The sequence below is a fragment of the Micromys minutus genome, assembly GCF_963924665.1.
Source record: "Micromys minutus genome assembly, chromosome: 10".
NCBI classification, from domain to species: Eukaryota; Metazoa; Chordata; class Mammalia; order Rodentia; family Muridae; genus Micromys; species Micromys minutus.
Window position 1 is genome coordinate 31,129,148 of NC_137979.1, and position 26,569 is coordinate 31,155,716.

The 26,569-nt window shown below is 51.6% G+C and overlaps 2 protein-coding genes across 3 annotated transcripts in view; one reads left to right on the top strand and one right to left on the bottom strand.

Moving 5' to 3' along the window:
• Positions 1 to 4,140: 4,140 nt before the first annotated feature.
• On the top strand, positions 4,141 to 5,064 carry CDK5R1 (cyclin dependent kinase 5 regulatory subunit 1; the record flags this gene model as incomplete). The annotated part of the gene is made up of 1 exon (XM_080922836.1): positions 4,141 to 5,064. The coding sequence occupies one exon, from the start codon at positions 4,141 to 4,143 to the stop codon at positions 5,062 to 5,064; it is 924 nt and encodes a 307-aa protein (XP_080778962.1).
• Positions 5,065 to 8,692: 3,628 nt separating this feature from the next.
• MYO1D (myosin ID) overlaps positions 8,693 to 26,569 on the bottom strand; it is a 276,727-nt gene continuing 258,850 nt past the window's right edge. Inside the window, exons 22-23 of one of the 2 annotated variants that reach the window (XR_013975215.1) lie at positions 10,118 to 10,838; positions 8,693 to 9,907 (exon numbers count right to left, since the gene is read on the bottom strand). Coding sequence is in view for 1 of the 2 variants with exons in the window: in XM_080924358.1 (XP_080780484.1) it covers positions 10,682 to 10,838 (157 nt within the window). In the remaining variant the exon portion in view is untranslated. Of the gene's footprint in view, positions 10,839 to 26,569 lie in introns of both variants that reach the window. The other variant, XM_080924358.1, reaches the window with a different exon arrangement.

Genomic DNA, 26,569 nt, shown 5'->3' on the forward strand with positions numbered 1-26,569 from the left:
GACCTGTATTGTCTGGCAGAACTGCTGTGTGTGGCTGTCAGGCCCCTGATGTTGAGGCTAGTTCAGATTTATAACCACAAACTATTAAAGGCTTAGAATGAACAAAGTGTAAAGCATTCCACTAATTTTTATACATGCATTGGGATATTTGGAGCCAATATAAAATTCACTTGTTCTGGGGGCTGGAAAGATGGCTCACTGGTTAAGAGCACTGACTTCTCTTCCAGAGGTTCTGAGTTCAATTCCCAGCAACCACATGGTGGCTCACAACCATCTGTAATGAGATCTGATGCCCTCTTCTGGTGTGTCTGAAGACAGCTACAGTGCACTCATATACATTAAATAAATAAATATTGAAAAAAATTCACTTATTTTTTTACAATGTAATTACTAGAAAGTAGCACATTATTCATGGCTGGTCTGTATGGCTCTCAGCTACCTCTGGACCTAACTGCACTAAACCATCATGGGTTGTGCCAGTTTCCCCTCCAAGTTCTCACACAGCCAGCCTAGCTCTCTCCCCACACCTTACACAACCCCCAAGGTCTGGCTATGGGCTGGCCTAGTTCTGGCTGTCTAGCTGAGAGCCTCTTTTAGGCACTAGCCTTCTAGGTTCTGGGGCTTTCTTGGGTATTAGCAAGACTGGTGTTGGGAACAGCAGTCCAGAGGGCTGCTCTGGTGCCCTGCTGTGTGCTAGTTATGTAATCTGTGTTGCTCAAAAGAGCCACTAGATGCTGCTCTATGCCCTCAAAGGAAGATGTACTTCCTCAAGAAACAGTTCTGTAGCTCTTGGTTGAACCCTTTGTGCATCATGTAGCTGTTCCCTTTGGCCATCTGTCCTTGGGCCAGTGTGGGAAATGATATGTGTGGAGCAGACGTCTACTGGGGTATAGCATGGGCATGCCTCTCTGCAAGGCAGCCAGAGATGGGGCTGTGGGGAAGTAGGCAGGCTGATAGTGAAAACTAGACATCTTCCCGGATCTTTGTAAGTGCTGGGAAGAAAACATTCCTGCAACACTCACTGGCTCTGCCTTCTGGGCTCTTGATTCTGCCATGTTGAACAGATTGTTGCCCTTGCTTCTCAGAACAGTGAGGGGAGCTGGGTGTGGGGAGGCAGAGTTGGGTTTGAGTGGGCAGGGAGCTGTGTGGTGCCTTGTGCGATGGTTATTCTTGGTTGTTGACTACCTCTGGAATTAACTGAAAATCAAAAATGGAGAGCACGCACACCAGGGAGGGATTGTTTTTGTCAGTACATAATCTGAAGTAAGGAGATCCATTTTTAATCCGCGTCTTGAGGTGAAAAGACACACGCCTTTAACTCAGGTCTTGAGGTGTGCCTTTAATCTGTGTTCTTGAGGCAGAAAGGCCTTTAACCCGGGCTGCACCATCTGTTGAAGCCTATATAAGCACATGGAAGAAGATGCTTTTTTGCTCTTTCCTGCTTGCTCTCACCTTGCTAGCAAGTCCTTTTCTTCACTGGCATTAGAGCCTGTTTCTTTGGCATTCCAGTATCTACAGAAGATGGGCTGAGACATCCAGCCACACGGACTGAACAACCTTTAGATTCTTAAGCTTTCTGCCCAATAACTAGCCACTGTTGGGAGTCCTGTTACTTTTGAGAACCTTGACTGATAAGCCGTGAAGCAAGCTTACCAGGAGTGACCCAGGTGAGTGGGGTTCCTGACAATCTCTTCCCTCGGTGTGTAGTATGGTAGTACCATCTTATTTCTTTTCTGCAAACATGACTTTGCCCCTGGCAACATGAGACTGGAATGGTTCATAGAGATTCTTGAAGGTAATGGGATAGGGTTGGCCAGACAGAAGACAAGAGAGAACATGTATGCAGCCATGCTGGAAAAGGCCCATGAACTCTAGGATGCACTGTAAAAGCTGGAATTCAGTTGCAGGCAACAGCAGGCCCAGGTTTTTCTAATGGGTGGATTGCAACCTTCAGAGGTTTGTGTATAATTAGGGAAGTAGAACACATTTAACTTTTGCTTAATCCTAGCATTCAGAGGGGGGACCATAAACACGAAGTTAGCTCAGAGGCTAGTTTTTAGCGGTTGCCTTTCCAGGAAGCATTGGGCCAGCAGGTCTGAAAGCCCCTAGGAAGACGACTTACAGCTTACTGTGATGAGAAGGAAGAGACCCAGGACAGCTGTTTGAAGAGCAGCTAGGGATGTTGAGTCTGACCCATGAGGCTTGGTCTCAATGACAGTGTTAAGGTTTTTCCTTGGAAGCTGGTGTGGGTGGCTCATGCCTGAATCCCAACAGTGAACACTGAGGCAGGAAAATAGCAAGTTGCTGGCGGCCTGTGTCTCAAGGAAAGGTTCTAAGTCACGGACTAATTTCGAGTAGGAAGGGGTTAATGAAGTTCCTGCTAGCATGAGTTGTGTGGCACCTGCCCTCATTCCCCCAAGTAATTACTCTTCCCCTTCCTGGTGAGAGTTGAAGCCCGGATCTCACCTTTTCGTTCTACTACTGGATCTGGACCATACTCCAGAACTGTGAGCTAACACTATATTATTTTATTCATAGATTATCCAGTGTCAGGTGCTATGTTCTAGTAATAGCCACAACCACTGTTCTATGAGAATCATTGTGAGGAAGGGGCTGCAGCAAAGCTAGCCTTCCATGTGCTTGGCGAGGTCCTGGAAAAACTTTGGTGGTTTTTTGTTTTTGTTTTTTGTTTTGGTAGAGCGCTGGGCATTTTCCATTCTGGTCACCCGGTCCCTAAATCTTTCTCCTTGTGTTGGCAGAGGAATCTTTGGATACAAAAAGAACTGGCGCTTTCTAACCTGGAAGTACTTCGCCTTATGACCTCAGTCTCAACAAGATTCTTGTTTTGGGTAGTTGGTTCAACTGTTGCAGGTGTTGTCAGGAATTCTCTTAGGTTCAGAGTTGGGAGTCTGAGTTAAGATGCAGGTTGGCCTGTTTGACAGTTTGGGTCTTCAGAACCAGTTCAAAATGAGTGACTTGTAAATCAGCAGTGGCCTTTGTGAAGGATATGGAGGCTGCTTGTGAACTATGCATCGGTAGTCAGAACCAGATTTTTTTTTCCAATTTTATTGCCATTAAGTTTTAAAATGGGCAAAGTGACGGGCCTGAAGGCACTGCAGCTTCGATTTTGACAGCCTCCGTGATAGGATCTCTAGGCCGTCCTCTCCCTTCTGGTGTTCTAGAGTTTAATGAATGCCGGGCTTTTACGCCGATGCGAGACACGGCTTTCCCTAGCCGGGCGCCCGGGCCAGCGCTCCACAACGTCCGCAGCCTCTGCAGAGGGGGCCGCGGCGGGAACAAAGGCAGCACGTGTCTGGGCGGGGCCCGCCCTCCGCCCCGCCCGCTGGGCGAGCTCCGCTGCGCGGCGCCGGGGCTCAAGAGGCCGGGCTGTGCTGTGCAGCGCGGGCGGCTTCCAGGTGGAGACCCGGCTTCGCGCGTTCCCGCCGCCCGCGCCGCCATCCGTACGGGGCGCGCCCACTAGAGGCGCCGCCGTGCGCCGCTCGCGCTGAGGACGCGACCTGGCGGCGATACCGAGCCGGCGTGTGGGCCGCGCGCGCGATCCCGAGAGGCGGCTTGCGGGGCGCGCGCCGGGGTGGGGCGGGGCCGGCGGGTGCGCGGCGGGGACGCAGGCGGGGGCCGGGCGGGGGCGGGGCCGCGGCGCCTGCAGAACCTTGGACAGAAGCTGCGAGCCGCCGCCGCGCCGAGCCGCGCCGAGCCTCGGGGCCGCGGCGCGCATTGCGGAGGGCCTGGGACGCAGCGGCTGCGCCTGCCGCGGGAGCCTGCTTGCGGGTAAGCCAGCGCGGGCCGGGGCCCTGTGCGCGGCCTGGTTGGACTCCTGCTGCGGGGGCTGCTGCGGCGCTTGGTTGGTGCCGCAGTGGAAGCACAGGCTGGGGTTCGTCGGGGCCGCAGCCCGGGGGTTCGGGCCTCGGAAGTGCGTGAGGAGGGGTGCGGCGCGGAGCCCCGCCCGGGGCTGAGAACCATCTTGTTTTCCACGCAGATCCGCAGGGCTACACGCGTCGTGTCCCGGGAGCGCCTCCTTTCTCTCTGCGGCCGCTACAGGCTCCGTAAGCCTTTTAACCCCTCCGGCCGGCAGGCTGGGCGCGCAGGGGTGCTGGCCCCTGCCGGGCGAGCAGTGGCACCATGGGCACGGTGCTGTCCCTGTCCCCCAGCTATCGGAAGGCCACACTGTTTGAGGATGGCGCGGCCACCGTGGGCCACTACACGGCCGTGCAGAACAGCAAGAACGCCAAGGACAAGAACCTGAAGCGGCACTCCATCATCTCGGTGCTGCCTTGGAAGAGGATCGTGGCGGTGTCAGCGAAGAAGAAGAACTCCAAGAAGGCACAGCCCAACAGCAGCTACCAGAGCAACATCGCGCACCTCAACAATGAGAACCTGAAGAAGTCGCTGTCGTGTGCCAACCTGTCCACATTCGCCCAGCCCCCGCCGGCCCAGCCGCCTGCACCCCCAGCCAGCCAGCTTTCTGGCTCCCAGACTGGGGTCTCCTCTTCTGTCAAAAAGGCCCCGCACCCTGCCATCACCTCTGCAGGGACACCCAAACGGGTCATCGTCCAGGCGTCCACTAGTGAGTTGCTGCGCTGCCTGGGTGAGTTTCTCTGCCGCCGGTGCTACCGCCTGAAGCACTTGTCCCCGACGGACCCCGTGCTCTGGCTGCGCAGCGTGGACCGCTCCCTGCTTCTGCAGGGCTGGCAGGACCAGGGTTTCATCACACCGGCCAATGTGGTCTTCCTCTACATGCTCTGCAGGGATGTCATCTCCTCTGAGGTGGGCTCGGACCACGAGCTCCAGGCTGTCCTGCTGACCTGTCTGTACCTCTCCTATTCCTACATGGGCAATGAAATCTCCTACCCGCTCAAGCCCTTCCTGGTGGAGAGCTGCAAGGAAGCCTTTTGGGACCGTTGCCTCTCAGTCATCAACCTCATGAGCTCCAAGATGCTGCAGATCAATGCAGACCCACACTATTTCACACAAGTGTTCTCTGACTTGAAGAATGAGAGTGGTCAGGAGGACAAAAAGCGTCTCCTCCTGGGGCTCGATCGGTGAGCCCCTGTAGCTGGTATCCTGGCTCAAGGATTCCATTTGTTTTTAAAATTTATTACTAAAAGAATCAAGTTTTGTGTACAGTTATGTGTCTAGCAAAGCCACCAAGGGCCTCTTCCCATGTTCTTTCCTTGGGGTTTTTTTTAGCCCTTTCAAGAACTCTGGGGACTTTCGAACTGATGAACCTTGTGCGAACCCAGAAGATGCATTCAGAGCCACTTCGGCTGCTGACCACCCACCTTCCGGGAATCAAAGGACTGACTTGCCCATGTCACCCGTACCCAGGATGGATCCAGGGTAGATGAGCCATGATTGGAGTGGGGCCCATGGCTGGTGGCCCAGGAAGAATCAGCCCTTCACTGGGTATTGTTTCATTCTCCCAGGCTCCTGGAGCCAGCTGTTCTGACTCAGGATCCAGGAGGTTGTAAGGCAAGATCTCTGCTGCCCTGGGGCATTGTGCAGGAGGCTGGGAGCGGGTCTGGTGCAGAGATTGTTGATGACTGTTGATCATGCAGGGCTTGCCCCGTTTGCTGCTTGCTTTTTAGGGAGAAGGGCTTTCCTTTACTGGCAGGATGGAGTGCCCTCTCCATTCTTTTGTCTATGTTCCCACGTTAGTGTTGGTTAATAAGGTGGTTTGCTCATCAGATTTCTCTCCCATTTTGGGTCCCAGCTAAGGGATGAGGTGAGGCTAGGGGCAGCTCCTTTCCTCAGTGAGCTTTTCATTTGAACAACACACTTCAGCTACCCTGTGTAAAAAGCCAAGACAGCGCCAGGGACTCACTAACAGCACTGCCTTCTGGGCAGGTGGGTGTTTATGCCTGAGATCAAGTTGGTGCCTACTTACATGCTAAGGCCTCTTGCTGGTGCACATGATATTTGTCCTACATTGCTGGGAGAAGGTGAGACCAGTCAGCGGGGGTGATGCGGTGTTGCTGTCTCCCACCCCTGCCCCTTGTTTATTTTTAAGCTGTTTCCAGGTAGTTCAGTTTCTCCTGGAGAGGAGGCTTTGCTCTGAGCAACCTACCAAGACATTTGGAGACAATTACAAGATTTGAGTGTGACTCCTGATCAATTTGGAAGCCCAGTGACTGTCCAGCTGAACACTTCCAGCTGCTGGGTGTGGTACCCACCTATCCCTGTCGGCTACATCACACACTCTGGACTTTAATGGTTTTTTTCTTTCTAATTTTCCCAGACTGGTGGCTTGGGGTTTGGAAGCGGTCCAAGAGAAGGGAGCGAGTCTTCCTGCATGGCCCTCACTCCAGCTTTGGGGAACAAAGAGCAATGTGAAGATACTACCGAGGATCTCCATTTCCTTTCCTGCTCCCCCAGGGGGTGCTGGCACTGGGGGCTACAGTGGGGAAGGCAGAGGTTATCTTGCATAGGATTAGGTTCTAGGTGGCTGCCAACTTCTTACACAAGCACTACTGAAAAATCCTATATAAAGAGAAAGCTGTGAAATTGAGGTCTCAGTGGGGGAGGCCCGGAGCAGAGCCTTTCAGCCGACGACGACGTAGTCGCAGAGGTGGGGAAGAGGACCCGACTGCACTAGAGAGTCTTTCCCCGGTCCGTCATCCGGGTTCCTCGAGAGCAGATCCTGGACCCTCAGATGGTCTGACACGGAGCTGGAAAACCCTTCAGTGGCTTGCTGAGTGCAGGCCTTGCTGCAGCCTCTTTGGGCTGGCTTCATGCAGCCCATCCTCAGATCCTGCTGCCACGGCGACCGTGCCTGGAGCCTCATGGGGCAGTTGGAAGAAGAGCTTCGGTGTCCAGTCCGAGGAGGGGAGGCACACGTCTGTACCTGCCAGCCGCCGAGTGTGGCCTGGAGCTGCTCCACGGAGCCGCAGTAACAGGACTCCAGCTTTGCTGTTTCCTTCTCTTTGTACTTAAATTCTTTTTTAAATTGTTTTTTGAGAAGGTGCATATTCCAGGAGCGGTCGGTGACTGAGGAAGGAGCTCCGTCGTTCCATTGTGAAGCCTGTGTCCTCTCCCTTTGCACTGGTCTCCAGTACTGTGTAAAGGAACTGCTAGATGTAAGTGTTCGAGCAAAGAGCCCGTCTGACATGCTGCTATGAAGACACTTTTAGAACAAACACAAAATAGAAAAGAAAAAAAAAAAGAAAAATGTGAAAAAAAAATCCACAAAAACCCCCTTTTATTCTTGTTGCTTTTACAGTGGTACTGTGCATGCGAACCAGGAGCATTTTGTGTCTTAAGAAAAATAACCTTAGAGCAGACGGCCTGAGTCACACGTGCTGAGAACGAGCCACAGGAGTGTAGTTCTGGACTGGACTTTCCTCTTTTCCTTACAGCCATGGAAGGTGGATACATTCTTTCCATGCGGTTATTAGAATTTAGTTCTGTTCCAGCAGTGTTAAACTCAGAAGAAAATGTGCCATCCCCTGCCCAGAACTATCCATAGCTGTCCACTCAATACTGCTAATTACACACCTGTGATGTTTTTGGTTTTTTTGTTTGTTTGTTTTTTTTTAAAGTGAAATTTCTTTTGTAGCTATTATTTGACCAAACTGTGGATACTGTTAATATTAATTTATATTGGTCTCATTTTGTATGTATGTATGGCGTGTTTGTGAGGATGTATGGTTTATAATCTGACAATAGTCATGAAGCTCAGTTTGGCTGTAATTTAATTCCCCTTCCCTTATTTTTATTTATTTTTGTACTGTGCTGATTCAATAAAACGCACTGACCATCCAGCATGTCCTCTTTGTGGTCCTGCCATTTGGGAACACTGTGGGGGCACCTTTAGTGCATGTTGTATGTGGAGAATGGGGTTGCAGGTAGAAGGGGACAGAGTCAGGGGATGAACGGGAACAGACTTAGGTGATTAAGCATCACAGGGGAAGTCAGCTTTGGCTTAGTGGCTAGGCAGCCTGGTCAGTGTTGGCCACATAAGTCCTTCTTGAGCATTGGGCCTTGAACTCTGTTGTCTTGGCACCATAGCTGCTGTTCCCACTTTCCCGTGCCTGCCTTACTCAGTGTCTGTGGCCCCGAGGCCAGCAGGGATGGACAAGTTTTCTGGTGCTCCAACAGTTTAGCTTTAGAGGAATCTAGCTCCAGGTCTCCTGATTGCATTGCTACCTCAGCTTCTGTGTCTGGTTTGCCTGCCAACCCAGGAGAGGGCAGCGGGTATCTGTTCTCGGCCTGGCTCTGTACCCAGTATGGGGAACCCTGTGATCAGGGCTCCTCACCTTGTCCAGAGTTCCATGGTCTGCCAGTGACGTCAAGACCCTTCAGTGCTGAGCCCCTGGGTGCTAGGGTGCTCCGGCCTCCACCTTATCCTGCTCCTGGAAGAGCTGGCAGACAGCTTCCACGGGATCTGTGCTGTCCTTTGTGTGTTTATTTCTGAAACACGGTCCCTTAGGACTCGAGAATGCGGGCTTGAGAGTAGCAGAGAGTTCCTACACTGAATTCCGAGGCTGCCTCTGGTAGCTTGCTTCTTGCTCCCTAATTTTTCTGCTCAAAAGCTTTGGGCAAATCATTCCCTGTTTTACATAATTTGTGTTTAACTCTCCTCCCTTCTGGGATGGTAGTTGACTAAAATTTCACTTTTTCAATGATAAACAGGACGCCTTTAAGATTTAATGCTTTATTGCTCTTGATGGTAAATCAAAATATGCTTTAGAAATAAAGTTAATTTAATGGAAAATAGGAATATATGCACCAAACCATAAACAGCATTTCATTAACTCAAGAGACCCTACTCCATGCATACAATCACTGTGTCCTCTCCCGTGCTCTGACTGCAATCATTCACACCCTTCATTCTAGGTCCTTCACTGGCCACACTGACTTTTAGGTCATATCAAAGTGCTTGTGGGCAGGGCAGTCCTCAGTGGGAGTTTCTGGCCTGGGCCAGGGGTCCCAGACTACATCAGAGGGAGGGAGGAAAGCCCCGCTCCTTCTGACCTGCAACTCTTTTGGCATGACCTGCTTTGGTGTGCATGGACACACTTGAGCATGTCTAGTATAAGCAACACGCTGGGGCATGGGGAGGGTGTGAATTTCCAGTCACGTGGTTCCGTCAGACCCACCAGCAATCCATCGGCATGACCTGGCCGGCGGTACCTCTGCGCTGCACAGGCGCTGCACCGGCGCTGCACAGGCGCTGCACAGGCGCTGCCCAGGCTTGGGGGATGAGAACGGTTCCTGAGGGCAGAATGTCAATGTTTGTTGCAAACTGCCTGCAGTGTAAACGTCCCTGTCCGCACAGCTCTGCAAAAGGTGTAGGAGACCGGGTGCTGGAACCACCATGGCCAGCCAGGTGACTCCCTCAGGCCCTGGGCAAGGCACAGGAGGTAGTGCACAGGCACTTGGGTTAGGGTGGCAGGGTGAGAACTAGGGAGCAGAGCCTGGCTCTGAAAGTCCTGCAGCTCACCCTTGCCGCTTGCCTTTCACAAGCTTTCCACGCTAGGCTTCCCCACAGCAGCCCGTGCCGCCAACAGGCTTCCCTATCCTCAAGAGCTGAGCTGGGAGCGGGGCTCTCAGAAAGACCGCTGAGGCAGGCATGCTCCCAGCTGAGCAGACACTGGCAAATGGGGTTCAGGGGCCAGGCTCCAGCAGGCACGTACGTGGCGTAGGTGGGGACCCTGGCCTGGCCTGCAGTGCCAGGACTCCACACTCTTTGCTGCAGCTTTGCTCCACCTCCCACTGCTGGGTCCTGTGTGCTTTGGCTCTCTCAGAGTTCCAGGTCTCCAGTGAGGAGGAGGTACAGCTAGAGGGTTAGGGGGAACAGGCATGCCAACCATGGCCTCCTCTTTGTATCTCCTCACTAGGTCCTGACACTGCTTACAGCAGGGGGACATCAGATTAGCAACCTGGCAACCTGCAAGAAAGAAGGTTAAGACCATGGGCATGGGCTGTGGGTTAGGCAAACTGGTCCTTGGAGTAGCAGCAGGTGTCTCTATGAGAGAAATGGTTAGAAAGTCCAGGGCTAGAACATTGGTGGCAACAGATCTCCCAGGGACAGGCTCTGGGAAGGAGGGATATCCTGGCTGAGCATGGCTGGGGGATGGGCTCCACTGATAATGCTCACCTGGTGGATTTGGCTGACTGCTGGGGATAGGGCTTGTGCTGAGGGGCTCTGAGCTAGGTCCCAAGGGTTTCAATCCTGTCGGGGGAAGGAGGCTCGGGTAGGGGTCACAGAGCAGGACTAAGGCCTCTGCCCATGGATGAGCAAACCTCTAGGAGAATGTGGCTTTGGTTCCAGGAACTGTGTCCTGGTCTTCGTGCCTCTTATCCCTTTGCTGGGGTCAGACAGTGGCCACTGGCCTTTTGCCAACTATGGGTACCGTCCAGTTGCTTGTGAGGTGGGAAGTGGTCTAGCTGTCAGCCCAGGAGGCTGAAGAGGGTCTTTGGTTTTCTGAGCAGGGAGTATGGAAAGTTGAAAGGGCAGAGGCAGAAAGCCAGGTAGGACAGCTCATGGGCGGGGCCTCAGAGAAGGCAGAGTAACCCTGCCCAGTGGAGGGAAGCCCTTGTAAGCTGATTTCTAGTGGCATTAGAAAGCAAACAGCGATTAGCCGAGCTCCCGGGATCTGAGCGAGGTGGAACGCCATGTCGGGATGGAGAAGCTGAAGGTCTGGCCTGCCTTGTGCAGCAGTCAGTTCCCGGGCACACTGAGGATGAAGCCCGAGCGGTTCTTGGTGAAGTCAGGCTGCGGCTGGTTAAGCCGGGTCTCCACAGATACGGTGCATTTCTTCCCATGCAGGCTGCACTGCACCGGGTTGGTTACGTTCACTTGAAGGTGGCGCTTCTCACTGCAAGAGAGGGAAAGACAGGCCAGGCAGCCAGTGAGTGGGCAGACACAGTGCTGTGGTTTCCTTGGCAACCCTCAGGGCCCTGCCATTTGCCAGGCTCCTGTAGGACGGCAGTTTCAGGATTCAACCTGCTTTCTTCCCAGGTGAACAGAGGTTGGAGGGGCAGGGTATGTGCTGTGGTCAGCAGGTGCTGTCAAGGCAGAAGGACTGTTCATTCCAGGGAACCCTGTGTGCCCATGGACCAGGGAGGAGAATGTGGTTGAGCCATTTGCTACCAGGGCTGGATGGACTGAGTCATCTGGGCTTTAGATGTTCCAGAAGAAAGAGTGTCAGGGCTCTGAATCATGACCATTATCTCTGATTGCCAACAGGGATACTAGGATTCCCGCAACCCTCAAGGAAATGTCCACCTTGAATCCACCTAGTGATGGAACCTGGCTGTCAAAAGTGGGTCTGAGATGGAAAGTGAATAAATAAATTCATGGAAAAAATGGGTCCGAGGCTGAATCCTGGGGTACAGTAGGCCTGTGATCCCCGTTACTTAGGTAGTTGAGTTAGGAGGATAGTAAGTTCAAGGCTTACTGGGCTACAGAGTGAGTTTCCAGCTAGCCTAAGCTACTTACTGACACCTTGTCTCAAGCTAAGAACTGGAAAAGTACTGGAGATAAGGTAGCTCAGTGGTAGAGCTCTTGCCTTGTGTGTGTGTGTGTGTGTGTGTGTGTGTGTGTGTGTGTGTGTACACACCAGGGTTCAATCTCTAGAGCCACCCAATCAAAGCAGGTCTGAGTTGACCCCTACCCTGTGAAGGCTGTTCTCACAGTGTGCAGATGGCCCCCAATAGGAATAGGCGGGTGAATGGTATCTGACTTTGTACCCACCAGGATAGCCATAGGAATGGGCCCGAGGAAGCCCACTCAGGGATGGTATCTGTGCTCTCCCTGCTGTGGGAATGGGAGTCTTTCCCTCCAGCAACACACACTGTGCTCAATGTACTGGAGCTGCTGCTGATTTAAAAACCGAGAAACCTGTAAGTCGGCCTAGTGAGTGCACACAGCCCCTCGCTTGTGCTGTATCAGTTGGGAGGAGAGAGAAAGGCTTTCTGTTTTAGGAGCTTCCAGTTATGATGGAAGCTGTTGCTGCTAGGGCTTCGTGTCAGGGTCTCAACCCTGCTGATCTCCCAGCTAAGGGAGCTCCCCGCTGGCTGATGGGGAGAGGGCTCTGTAGGAGGCCGGGGTTGAGGCCAGCTCTCACCAAGCCCCGCCCAGCCTAAGCGAGTTCCCTATACTTGCCAGAGCACTGGCTGGCCCAGAAGACCCAGTTGCTGAGGCAAATGATCAGGCTACAGGACATGCTGCTCCCAGGGACCAACGTGCTGGGCACAGGTGCCTCCTGCAGCACCGGCCCCCAGGCACGGTGTCCAGGACACTTGGTAGCTCGGCCCACAGAGAGCCCCAGAGTTGGAGAAGCTGAGATGCTGATTCCTACCTGTCTCAATGGCCATGATCGGAGGCAGCGCTGGAAGAGGAGAGACGTGTGGGCATTACGTACCAAACACCTAACGTCCTGTCACTGCAGCCTGAACCTGGGCTCAGTTATTTTTAACTAGAGTTGGACAAAAATAGCAGGGCCCATCAGAGGCAGTGACTCAGGCTCTTTCCCGTCCTCTCGGGAGTCAAGGGGCTCTGCAGGTTAGATATGTGGCCCTCGGCTTATGTGTGGCTTCACACTGGCCCAAGGTAGGCACAGCGCCAGCTCTAGGGATGCCTCTGAACAAGATGGTTCCCAAGCTTGGTCAGCCTCCCTGCCTCTCCTGTGTCATCACTGGACTTTTATGTTCTGCTCTATCTAAGTCCTTTGAGGGCCTCTTGGTGGGGCAGGATGCACACTGGGTTCTCTCAGACTCTCTGGGAATGGCCCCTAGAGGGGCTCGTTTTAGTGTCATTTGAGAAACTACTGCGCTGCCGTGTCCCATGCTGCCGTGTCCCATGCTGCTGCGGACCCTGCTGAGAGAAGCCTTCCCAGCCAAGTCCTGGCCAGAGTGTCATCAGCCACAGCCTTCCTTTTCTTTCGGGTGTTTGAGGAACTGCTCTAGTTTTGGAGTGGGCCTGAGAGGCAGGAAGAGCATCCCAGGAGCTGTAGGATTTATCTGGAAAGCGGAGCTTTGGTGTCACAGAGTTAAGAGGGCACAGACCTGCTGCTCTCCTTCCTTTTCCCTTTGTTGTCCCAGTCAGTCTAAGCGCAGTGCCGTAGATGTCACCTGACAGGAAGCAGAGAGGAGGGAGGAGGAAGACAGGCCTGCTTCTCAGGAACCTTCCATACCCTGGGAGGCCCACAGTTAGGGCACTGAGGTTGGCCTCCCTCCCGTGCAGAGGAAGCTGCTGCTGGAGAAGTGCCTGTGTTAGGAGGGAGGCAGGGGACCCAGGGGACTGGGTTGCTTTGCACTGTGATGCAGACAGCTCTGGTCCCCCTTTCTCTGGCCTGAGCTGGCTTTTCACCTCCCAAGGAGGAGCTCACTCTCTGACCCAGGAAAGTTCTGGGCCTCTTCTCCCTCTCATGGGCAGGGCTTGGAGTGACTGTCCTGGTCCTCTGGTGACATGGGAGGCAGTCACAGAAAGGCAAAGTGCAAACATAAGGAGATGCTTCTCACTGCCACACCCAGCCATGTTTCTGGAGCTGCCACCCTTACCCACAGCTGCAGACTCTGTGTCAAACACTCAGCTCCCAAGTCCTAGCATTGCTCTTGATGGGGTAAGAAGCAATTAGGACATATCAGGAAAGAAAGGATGCCATGCCTCCACATCCCTCCCTTTTCTTTCTTCTGAGATGAGATCTCAGTATATATATATAAAGTACACGTGAGAATCTACTCTTCACTAACTCTGTGGTGAGGACAGGTGGAGAGTTACTTCACCACTACCACCACCATCACAACCACCACCATCACAACCACCACCACCACCATCACCACCATCACAACCATCACCATCACAATCACCACCATCACAACCACCACCATGACAATCACCACCATCACAACCACCACCATCACAATCACCACTATCACAACCACCACCATCACAATCACCACCATCACAACCACCACCATCTCAATCATCATTATCACAATCACCATCATCACAATCACCACCACCATCACCATCACAATCACCACCATCACAATCACCATCACCATTACCACCACCACAAAATCATCCTGCCATCTGCATCCAGCTTTCACCCTGCATCTACATGGATGCACTGTGCATCAGAAATACAAAAAGTAAGTGGATGGTCGGAGACAGGGTCTTTTCCATTTTCTTGGATCTGCAGTCTGGAGACCAGTACGCAGAGGCTATTTAGGAAGATGTGAGCTGTCTGTGGGAAGTGGACACTCTCCACAGGGTGTCACGTCTTTAATCAAGTGCTAAGACCCTGCACGTGAAGTGGTGCAGGAGAGCCGCTTTACACACACGCCTCGTGCTCTCTGCACAAGCTCACAAGGCCTATAAACCACTGAACAGCTCCTGCTTGACGGTGTGTACCCCAGGCATTCTCAGCTTGTTTCTTATGCCATAGGCATGATATGCTTTCTGTGTTTGGCCTATAGGTTGCTGGAAAATGAGGGGTCTTAGAGGGCCTGAACACTGTGCCTGAACACTGTGCCTGGAGGTCTGGGGGTGGGGCTCCCAGTACAAATGGGCAATTCTAGCCAGGGTCAGCACGCCAGCACCGGCTTCAGTCTCTTACACTTCAGACAGCCCCTGCACTTTATCCGTAGTCACTCATAATGAGGGGGACGCTGTACTCAACTGGATGTGGTCCTCCTAGGCCCGAAACACCCACTCAAGAAACTCATTCTAGAGGCAAAGTAGCCAGATGGCTTGTGGAATGGGAGAGTCCCAGGAGGCAGGCAGCTCCTCAGAAACAAAAGTACTTAGTGTTGTCACTGTGAGAAATGGCATGTCTGTCCCCAGGCTCCTGGTGATTTTTTTCCCTTGGCACAGCCCTGAATGACCCAGTGCCTAGCCATCTTTGGGAGGCCGCTGTAGGATTTAGGAAGAAGCGGGGATTGACAGAGAAGCGGCTGTGGAAGTCACCGCAGCCACACTCTGCACAAAGGGAGAAAGCATGACTCTAGCGTCACAGTTCCTTAGCATACTAAACAATCACGACATGGCTGGCCCAGCAACTCCTTCCCCAGGTGTTGATACAGGACTTGCTTTCACAGCAGAGGTATTTCTCCTTGTCCATCAGTGGTTAAATGGACCAACAAAGTGTGTTGTATCTATTCACTGGGAAATTACTGTCCAGTGGGCTCATTGGTAAAAGCAGTAAAGTATCCATACAGGGTAATAAACTTTGAAAGAAGCCAGCTACAACAGGCCACATACTGTAAGACCCCAACAGCAACAGAGTAGCTATTGCAAGTGGCGTCAGGGAGGGGTGGGGGAGGTGGGGCTGCTCAGGTTTCCGTGTGGAGTGGTGGACGTGTTCTAGAAGCAGAGGCTCTACAACACTGCCCACGGCAGGCGTGGTGTTCAGTGTGGACGTTTTCTACAGTAGGGTGTAGAGGACAAAAAGGAGAAAATAGGCAAGTACTTTATTTTGAGACAGGGTTCCTCTGTATCCCTGGCTGTGTGCTGTCACTCACTGCCCAGCCTTAGGGGACCCAGCTTTAGGGGACACTCTTATTTTAAGCTCAGCCCATATGACTGACATGCAGAAGACTGACCGTGTTGGCTCACAGAGTGAGACTTTGTCCCAAAACAGCCACCAAACCAGCAACAGGCTTTATGGGGCCTGGGACTGGGGCAGTCCTATCAGGCATAGGAGACTGGGTGTCGTGGGACAGAGAGCAGGGACCAGACTATCCTGAGCCCCAGCCCACACTGGGGTCTTTATAGAGTCAGAGTTCTTCCCTCGTTTTAACAGAGAACAGAGATGGAGACAGGGTGTCTCCCTCTGATGGTGTGCCAAGCCAAGTGACAGCTGCTGAGGGAGGCTGGCTGTGGGGGGAGGGCCTTTACTCCCCAGATTCTGTTACGGATTTAGTGGCTCAGCAAATTGTGGTATTTGGGGACTTTCATCTCCTGTCATCTGTTCCCAGCCATCATTGCAGGCAAATGGCTCTTACCCTCCCTTTCTCACTTAGACTCCTCTCTTCTGCTCATTAGAGGCTGCCGTGGTGTGAGATGACATGGTCCCAGTGCTAGCTGGGCACCCACAGGCACTCACTGCACACAAGGGGACAATCACATATGTCCAGGAGCTGAATCAGCCTGAAAGAATGTCCCTCCTTAGTCAGGCCCCTGGTCATCTGGGAAATGCAGTCTCTAGAGTGAGGCCAACCCAAGAAAGTGACCCAGGAGGTTGCAGGCAGCCTGGCCTGGCCAGTGTGGAAGGGAGGTACACTCCTAGGACTTTGGGAGGGACAGAAGTGCCCCTGTGAAGCTAGTAAGGACTGACTCTCTGCTGTCTGGCCACAGGATATGGGCCGGAGAGAGATTCTCACAAAGAGATGGAAGGTATCTCCCATGCTACGCAGCGACCCCAGAGCCACACCCCACTGGATGTCACTCTCTGTAGCTCTCCCTGAGGGCTGCACATCTGTAGCTCTTTCCTGTGTGTGCTCTGTTTCAGGAAGCAGCTTGCCCTGCTGATGCTGGGCCTCAGAGCAGAGCTCTTTCAAAATCCCGCTGGGGAAGCGCTGCTTCTGTTTTGGTCAGGGTTACACCATAGCTGCTTCCAGAGTCAGCAGAGGAGTCTGGCTCCTCTGTAGGTTGGAGACAGAGGTGCTGCACTTCCTGTCTGTGTAGCTGGTAAGGGATGAGGCAAAACCATACACAAGTCATAAAACAGTGGGAACCCCAGGGCCTCGGTCATGGGCTGCTTTGGTGCACAGACCCAGGCAGGGAGGCTTCACTCCACCCTCTCTGTGCCCTTCTTTCTCCTTCAGTGCTTCCAAGTCCCGTCTTTTCCCTGCCGAATTGACTGTCCACACTGACATCCTGCCCAGGGCAGCTGCTCTCAACCTTCCTGATGCTTCCACCCTTTAGCACAGTTCCTCACTCTGGTGACCTCTATCCATAAAATTATTTTCATCGCTACTCCATTAATTGTAATTTTGCTACTGTTATGAGCTGCAGTGTAAATATTTTTGGAGATGAGAGATTTGCCAAGGTGGTCTTGACCTACAGGTTGAGAACCTCTAGAGAGTGTACGCCAGAGAACCAGCCCTTACATCCTATGCTGGGCATGGACCACACAGAAGAGGCCTGGTCATGGTGGCTGAGTCAGTGTCCCCAGGGAGGTGGCATCTGTGCTGAGTCTCAAGGATGAACAGGGCTCTTGCAAGAGCCTTCCTGGCTTAATTTTCTCATTCTTAATTATTGTTACATATTCATTAGATTCTGTATTTACCATAGAGTGGTAATACCCGCACATGTGGTTTTAATGACAGATAATAATGTAATCATTGTCCCCATTCAAGTATGAGGTTCTAGCACATTCTTAGCCACTTCTGAGAAATCCAATACTCCACAGGCAACCCAGTCTTCACATGAGGAATGGGAGCACACACTCTTGGCCTCAACCCTGTCAAACCTGTCAAGAGTCCAGTCTAGACGCTCCTCACACAGGCCCACAGGGGGAGTCAGCTCGGCTCCTCCTCCACTGCCTACGCAGACCACAGCCAGTTCTCCAGACTGCTGTCTCAACCTCTCCTAGTGACCACTGTGGCCCGACTGGTTTCTGTCTTCTCTGCCCCACACCCTGCTTGCTTCACACACATTCCGCACGTGCACATCCTCTGTGCTGTGAGCAGAGTCTGGAACAGGCACCCAGGGGCCTGCCTTTCCCTGATGTCATCCACTCTCCCTTCCCCTCATTCCTCCCAGCTCTTAGGCCAGGTCACAGGCCCTGGGCATCCACCCATCCTGAGTACCTGACAGGCCTAGCAAGCCTGCCTCCTGCATGTGCTCAGAGAGCACGGAGACTTCAGTGGGATGTGGAGGGAACAAAGAGACAGCCTCTGGGCGGCAGGGCTAAGGGAGGGGTCCTCAGCAAGACTGGAAGGCCAGGCTGGGGCCACCAAGTGCAGGCATCTGGGTCTAGAGGGCTGGGGCAGCAGAGCAAGCGAACAGGAAAACTCGGACCGTGCACAGGTATTCTCAGCCACAGTGAACGCACCAACTGGTGGCTCAAGGCAGTGCTGAAAGACTGGGAAGCAGCCCCCATGAGGGTTTGACCTCCAACACTGAAACAAGACAACCAACTCTGAGCTGAACTCCTGGATGCCAACAACATGGAAGGCAGCGAGGTATCCCAGAGAATGTTTGGGAAGATGGGAAGAAGGTAGACTTCTGACCTCTTTTACAGGGGCGCAGGGGAGAAGAAGACTGAAGGAAGCAAGAGGTTATGTTTGAAGGAATGTGGGAGAAGTACATGGACTAAAAGTGCAGGGAGTAAAGGGAAGGAAGAGATGTAGTGATAACCTCAAAATAAAACACACACACACTCACACACACATTCACACATGCACACACACACACATGTACACTCACACACACACACACACACTTACACATGCACACACACACTCACACACGCGAGCACACACACACACACACACACACACACACACATACTCATGCACACATACACACCACTCACATTAGTTTAAACCTGGGCCAATGAAGTGGTTTAGTAGGTAAAGGTACTTGCTGCCAAGCCTGAACAACTTGAGTTCAGTTCTCAGAATACACATGGTGGAAGGAGAGAACTGACTTCTTTAACCTGCACATATGTGTGAAAACATACAAATAAATTCACTTTAAAAAATATGCAACCACATTTGTATATTCATAGGTAATCTTGAATATACAAATTTGATAAACTATACAAATGAATATATTATTCTAGTAGACAAACAGTTTAAAGAGGTCTCTCAGATGGACCTAAAAAATGCAACCAATAACTCCTTAAAGAGACACATAAATCACAATTGTTGGGGTTGGAGGGAAAGCTCAGTAGTTAGAGCCCTGGCTGGTCTTTCTCCAAGAAGACCTACATGGCAGCCCACAACTCTCTGTAGCACCAGCTCCAGAGGATCCAGTGGTTTCTCCTGATCTCTGTAGGCACCAGAAACAAGTGATGCATGTGCATATAATATTGATAAAAAGAAATCTATAATTTGAAAATGTAATCAAATCAAACAATGATGCTAGGGGTTGTGCTAAAATAACATGAAGTCTTGACCCTAAACCCATGTTTAGAGATAAGCACTCTAGCAGTAGGCTGTACCCCAACCCAAAAGTGGCACCTCAGCTAGAGAGACATACAGCTTACTCTCTGTCTCCATCATGTAGGAGATGGTGAGGCCACCCTCACGGTGCCCCAACCGTGCTGACTCTGGGCTGGACATAGTCGTTCCTCACTCAGCCCGTCACACCGAGAGCAGCAGGGCATACTAGAGTAATGTAAGCGTTGGTGCTTGTTAGCCTCATGACAGATGGCATGGTCCACTTCAGAAACAAGGCCTGGAGTCACCTAGTGGCCCAGGCTGGAGTCTTAACCTCTGAACATGAGGTCACTATCATCCGTGCCCCTGAGCAGTGGGCACTGAGTACTGTTCATGCCTTATGAAAAGTGCCCACTACAGTGTCTGATACACAAGTGCCTGTGGAATATATTTTTTAAATGACATGCTTAAGCGAGCAGCTACAGCTGACCGAACTATGGGACAGTAACCAGAAGATGAGGCCAGCACCTATGCAACTTTCAAGTGGGGTTATCGGTCAGGAGGATGGCGGAGGGACAGACATCAGGTCCAGGGGTGGGTATGTGTGCACTTCTGGCACTGTGCTCTGTACAAGGGGGTGTTTATATGTAGTGTGATTAAGAGGCACAAGGAACACTCACTATTCAAGGGGTGCCTTTTGAGCTTTGGAGGGCCTGTCTGTAAAGTATGTCTACTTGGCATTAAACTTTAATGCCAAGAAATGCCTTGTTTAAAGGAGATTCCGGGGGAGATAAAACTCTGGGAGGATGGAGAGCGCATGAGTGGCTGGGTTTCCCCCAGCAGCAGAGGCTGGGCAAGCCCCCACCAATGATCATTTTACACAGCAGGGCTGACAGGGTCTGGAACGTGACATCGGTGTGTCCTTCTTATGTCCTTACTTGATGGAGATGAGTGGTCCCTGGTTCTAATTTCTCAGTGTATGCTACAAAGTGTCTGTCATAAATATTTCCAGTGGTCACTAGGCTTGGCAGCATGTTAGAGGTCTTGGGCCAGGGACTGGAAATCATCCATTTATTAAGGGCTCATCCTGTAGTAGGCACTGCATTAAGCGCTGTACATGCGTCATCTCATTTAATCCCTCCCGAAGCCGTCATGGGGGCCGGCCATCACCTCCCCTGTAGAGGAGGAAGCTGCAGGAGCTCGTGTCAAGTGCGCTCTCAGAGCTGGGAAGTGGGGTGCCTGAGTGCCTGCTCTCCAGAGACACTTCCAGTTACCCTTCAGTTCCTCTGCACTTAAGCACCGTCTTAGCCTTGTACAGAGCATGGCCCAGGCCCTGGTGTGTCACAGGGAAAAGCACTTGTATCTGTGGCTGGGCTGGACACTGACCTGCAGCCATAACCCTGCAGTGGCCTGCTTACCTTCTTCCTTTCTCTGCTGGGTGTTGTTCCTTCCAAACCTCAGCTTCCACCCAGCCAGAAGACAATGCTTCCAGGCTGGTGCCAGGCTGTCAGAGCGGTCCTCTCCTGGTGTGTGGAGAGCTTGTGTGCAGTTTCTGTTTTCCTAAGGTACCTTCCCCCTCTTTCAGTGCTGGGATTAAACCCAGGCTCTGCATGCCAGGCAAGCCCTCTCCACTGGGCTCCACATCCAGCCCCTCGGGTCACATTTGGTCTTCCCAGGTGGAGTGCCTGGGAAGACCACTGCTCCGTAGATATTCTTGGGGGCTCTCTGTCAACTAAAAGGTAAAGGTTCCTGCTCTTTGTGTACCCCAGCAGCCCTGCTTCTCCCCAGCAAGGTGGATGAAGATGTGCGTTAGAGGTTGCATTCACCCTGGGGTGGCAGGTGGGGGGAGTTGCTCTCACTTCTCCCTGTCCCAATCGGACATACAGCTGTGGGATGTCCCATTTTACTTTATAGTATATTACTCTCACAAGGCTCATTGACATCTCTCCCAAAATGGCCAAATTAATGCAGTGTATTAGGGATAATGCAACCTTTCAAAGCCAAACTACCAAGAGGCAACTGCAGCCACAGTTCTCGCTCATATTCAAGTAAGGCCACCATCCAGAAGCAACAAACCAACAAACCAAACCTTTGCTACAAGGAAAAGAAACAACAGCCTAGTGGCCACAGCTCAGCGCACAGGTCTGCGTGGCCTCTCGGCAGCTCATTCTTAAGGAACCTGGTCCACCAGCAGCAGCTTCTCCTTTCTTAACTTTACATCTTTTTATGCTTTTGTTGGAATGTCCTAAGGGATTTATTTTGAATCTGTTTGAGAGATTTTTTTTTTTTATCTTTGCTGTACTGAGGGTTCTTTTTTTTTTTTTTTTTGCCGTTTCCTGCTTACGTTTCTATTTCTCCTTTCCCGACACTTCGGCTCACAGCACCTCCACAGTTAGCACCATCTGTGCACAGTGGTGTCTGTTTTCTGTTCACATCCTTAATGGAGGTGCTAAGTAAGACTGGATGGAACCTGAGCAGCACCCATGATCTCTTCTGGACTGACATCTCAGTGGCCTGTCAAGTGCAAGCTGCTCAAAACCATGCGTTATGTTCTCCACTGGTCAGAGTCTAAGACTTCACAGTCAGCCTGTTGAGTCCCAGTCCCTGCTACCTGAGAACATTTAAAACGGTCCAAATACAAACACACCAGGGACAGAGATACTTAAAAAGATAGGACTTTTATTGGGCCCAGGTTAAAGGGTGGCACTTTTGAACACCGTTGGGAAATAAGAACAAAGTAAGTCTGCTAGGCTCTCGCTTCCTGACAGGCTCCTTTAGTCTCTCCTTTTGAGATAGAGTCTCACTATGCAGCCCAGGCTGACTTCAACCCCGTGTCCCCTGGATTCAGACTCCCAGGCACTATGGTCTTGCCAACCTGCTCTGTAGTGAGCTGAGAGCTTTCTTCTTCGGAAGCTCACAATCTGGGGAGGGAGGCAGATAGGCAACAGATAATTCTCATGGAGTCCCACCACAGCCATGGGAGGTCTAGGAAATGTGCTAAGGACCCTGTGGCTTTATAGGCAGATGCATCTTTCCAGTGACTTAGGCTCTGGTGAGGGGGAGAAATCAGGGCCTGTTCTGTACCAGACTCCCTATGGGCACGGATCAAGATGCAGCTAGGAAGTGGGTGTCACACACACTGAGCCTGATGTGCCAGGGCTGATGGTGACTCACCCACTAGTCACTAATAACATCCCTCAAGTTCCAACTCCCTCTTCTCCCCTGGAGCTTAGCTGGACCTCCCCTGCCCTCAGGACGGGGATGAGGATTTAGATGTGAGTCCAGGCTCATGTCTGTTTGGGAGGTTGTGGTAGAGACGCATCCAGCCAGGTTGGCAGGCAGCCGAGAGGTGAGACCCCAGGCGGAATCTGTGGGCAGTGAGAATCCTCCAGCGAGCGAGGATTTTGAGTAGAGAAGGCAGGGAATGCTTAATCCTTTTGGGTGCTCACCACTGTCTGAGTTGTTGGCTGTCTTATGTCCTTCCCTGGCTCCCATCCCTTTCAAAGAAAGCTCCATGGAAGAAGAGGACCTTGTTCCAAAGGGTGCCTGGCAGACAGTTCTCAACAGAATCACCAATCCAAGGGATTGACAGAGACAAGACAACGTGAAAATAGGTAAATGAGGCACTTGGAGGGAGACAGACAAGTTAGGAAACAAGTTGGGAGAGAGGGTCACTGGAAGGGCAAGACATCAACAGAGAGATGCCCAGAAGGGAGGGTGTGGCAGCTGATGAGTTCTAAAGTTGGTCATGGCTCCAGATCTTCTGTTCAGGTGGTGGTGAGGGAGCTATTGAGAAAGAAGATGGCCTTGGCTGGGAGAATGCTGAGGACAGCTCTGGAAAATCCACAGGGTTTCACTATGCATCATGCAGACCCAGGCACACACAAAACCCACACCTTCCTCCCTCACAGGAAGAGGTGTGACTCACGGAAGGATGCCTCCCCGTGTTTTAAGCAATTCCTTAGAAAGACAGTGTAAGATATCACCGGGACCTGTGCTGCGTAGGAAAGGTAGGGCAGGGCGTGGTGTTGGCACACCTGTAACCCTACCTAGCGCTCAGGATGTGGACACAGGAGGATCAGGACTTTAAAGTCACCCTTAGATACACAGTAAGTTCAAAGCCAGCCAAGGCTACATGAGCCCATGTCTCAAGAAAACAGCCTGGTCTACAGTGTGGGTTCCAGGACAGCCAGGGCTACACAGACACCCTGTCCCCCCCCCCCCAAAAAAAAAAAAAAAAAAAAAAAAAAGTAAGAAAGGAACCTCAGGCAGGACAAAAAAGGAAGAAAGGAACCTCAGGCAGGTCCTGTGCCCCCAGTCAGTCCCCTGCTGATGGTCACTCTTGTCTGTTTTAAACTCTTACAAATTACAAACTTAGTTTTAGATGTATGTGTACACTCTTACATGCACGTATATGCATGTGCACGCACACAAGTGCAGGAGGCTGTGGAGGCCAAAGGCTGGTGTTGTGTTAGCGATTGTTGGGCCCCTGATGAGAGTGCTGGGAATTGAACTCAGGTCCTCGGCAAGGTTATGCTCTTAGTCTCCGAGCTTTTTCTCCAGCCTGTGGTGATTTTCAGTATTTTTCATTTGCAAGTTTTTGTTGTTACTGTTGTTGCTGAGACAGGGTCTCACTGTGTAGCACTGGCTGGAACTTGTTACGTAGGTCAGGCCGTCCTAGGCGCTCAGAGACCCGCCCGCCTTATCTCCTGAGTGCTGGGACTAGGGATGTGTACCACCGCTGTGCACTACACATGTGTCTGAAGTGTCTGGGCTGCTTCTAGAATGGAGAGTAGTTAGGAAGGAGGAGGAACAAGGGAAGGTACTATAATGCCCGCTTTGCAACTTATCCACAACTGTGCTGGATCTGGAAGAATTTGGAGGCTGTCCAGTCACAATCAGCTAGTTAGGACTTATTGATAGATAGTTTGAGTTGCTATTTAAGGGCTACCAGTGTGCCTGTTTACAACCTGGGAAAAGTCTGCATGGTACTTTAGGAGGGATGCAGTCAGGGATAGAGAGGTGGCCAAACATTCCCAGGCTGGAGTGCCTGCTGAGCATGCGCCGTGGTGCGGTCCTACCTCCGGCCTCTTCCTGACCACCTTTGGCCTGAGAAACAGCTGTCATTGTGCTGCTGCTCTGGTAGGAAAGTTTGTGAGCTCCAGAAAGTTTGTGGGTTCCAGAAGATGCTTTTAACTTGTTCTTGGGTATTTGAAATCCCGTATAAGCTGACAAAGAATGGTACTTTCTTTTCAGCATTGGTAATCTGGTACTTTTTATAAACTTTCCACTTCATTGTCACTACACTTTGATGCCTACCTAGGCGAGTGTAACCCGTGGGTAATCTCATTAGAGAGAAAGTGACTGGGGATTTTTGTACTAAGGGGGAGTTCAAGGAGGTTGAAACAGAACAACTCATAAAGCAACCCCAGGGCACCGAGAAGAAAAGGAACAACTGCCCACTCTCTACCACACGCTTGAGAACGGAGGAAGACTTGCACTCAGTCATGGCAGCTAAACGTGTACCTGGCCTTACTGTGGTCAGGGAGCGCTATTCATGGAACATACCCCTCCTCCAACACACACTCTCATGCTGCTCTGAACGGGCTAGGCAGGCCTCCTCTCAGTGTCTGCATGCTGCTTAGCAGCTCGGCCCTTTCTAGTCTGCATTTGCTATTTTAAGCAAGTGCATAATGCATCAATCTTCAGCTTCTGACTTAATGCCTCTGCCATAGAATGAGGACACGGTGATCACGTCAGGCAGAGACGAGCAGTATTCCAGCGGAGGACACATTCCATGCAGCCTCACTTCCTTTTCCCTGGGATGAGGCATCTATTTCTGGCACAGTAATGGGGGGTGGGCAGTGGCTGAGGTCCAGTCCTCCTTACCAGGAATCCCACATCACAGAAGCCACTGGCCACGCTGCTGAGGCTGAGGGTGGACACATCACAGGCCTCCAGGGCTCAAGTCCATCTGACTACTCTCTCTTGTGTGTGGGTGTTTTCTTTTTCTTTTTTTAAGTTCCCAGAAATGGCTGTTTAGATATGGGCTGCAGCTTGCTGGCTGGAATATGGGTTTCCTCAAGCCACATGTGTGCTTTTCCTGTGGGCCAGGAAGAATTCTCATTTTTTCAATGATCACTAACTTGATTTGAGGACCCAAGAGAAGTTTAGCTTTCATTTGCCCTGCCTTCTCCCTCCAAGAGATTTTAATGTGGCGTGTCCTCATGTGGCTGCAGATACACTTCTAGTGGAAGGCCATTGCGGCTACCACCTGGGTGGGCAGTTCCCTGCTGCGTGTGGCTTTAGTCTAAGGCGGGTCTTGTTTACTACCTGCAGGGTCCTTGGAAGAGAGGGCACAACAGTATGCCACTGACTTTGTGACATCTCTTGGCTTGGAAGTGGGTTAGCCACAATTCTCAAAGATGGGCTGTCTAGGCTGGCTGTCATGCGTGGTTGGGGCCATTCTCACTGACGCCCGCATCCCCACTCATTTATCTCATATCTCAACTAAAAATACAACCAATGAGAGTGTGGGCAAGCAGGTGACCAGGTGATTCTCCTGGAAGTGAATAACTTAGCAACGACCCTGCACCAGTGCTTTCCAGAGAGCGAGCGCATAGCCTCAGGTGACTCAGCCATCCTTAAGGGGACTTGGAAATACTGGCCCAACTTCATTAGCATGAAAACAATCAAACCAAAGACACTCTTCCTCTGGGGCTAGATGTTAGACACCCCGAGTAATATTTAGGTCACTGCTGCCCAGGCAAGTCTGGAAAATGGTGCGTGTCCTGATTAAACAGTTCCATGTCTGTGCTAAATGGCTGTCACAGGAGGAGACCAAGAGGCTTTGAAGGGAAAGAGGCTCTGGGAACAGTCCTGGGATGGTATGAAGTGCCCCAGATTATCTTTGCTCACTTTAGTCTCAACTCTACAACTGAAAGCAAGGCTCTGTCTGCTACTGCACTCCCATTTCTGGGAGAGACCGCAGGGCACCCAACCTTAACTACACTTGGCTACACCTTAGATGCTGAAAAGCAGCTGAGAAACAGTGGCCCTGAAAGTGCTTGGGCCCTTCCCCCAAAGTCCGCTGGTGAGTGGAACTGGCAGGGTTCCCCATGTGATCACTACCCTGGGAATGATGGGAGACGAGATAGTCAGGCTTTGCCTCTGATAAATGCCCTAGTTACCACCTGAGCAGCAGCTTAGCAAATGACAAGGCACCTGTGCCCATCTCCTCGTCTCTTGGGGACACAGTCCAAGATGCTCAGAGATTGTCTGAAATCACAGAGAGGCTTTCCTACATATATATACTTATAACCAAATTTGATTTATAAATTTGTCACAGTAAGAGATTAACAGCAAGAGCTGGAGAGATGACTCGGTGGTTTAAGAGCACTGACTGTACTTCTAGAGGTCCCAAGTTCAAATCCCAGCCACCATATAGTAGCTCATAAGCAGGCAAAACACCAAAGCACATTAAATAAAAACA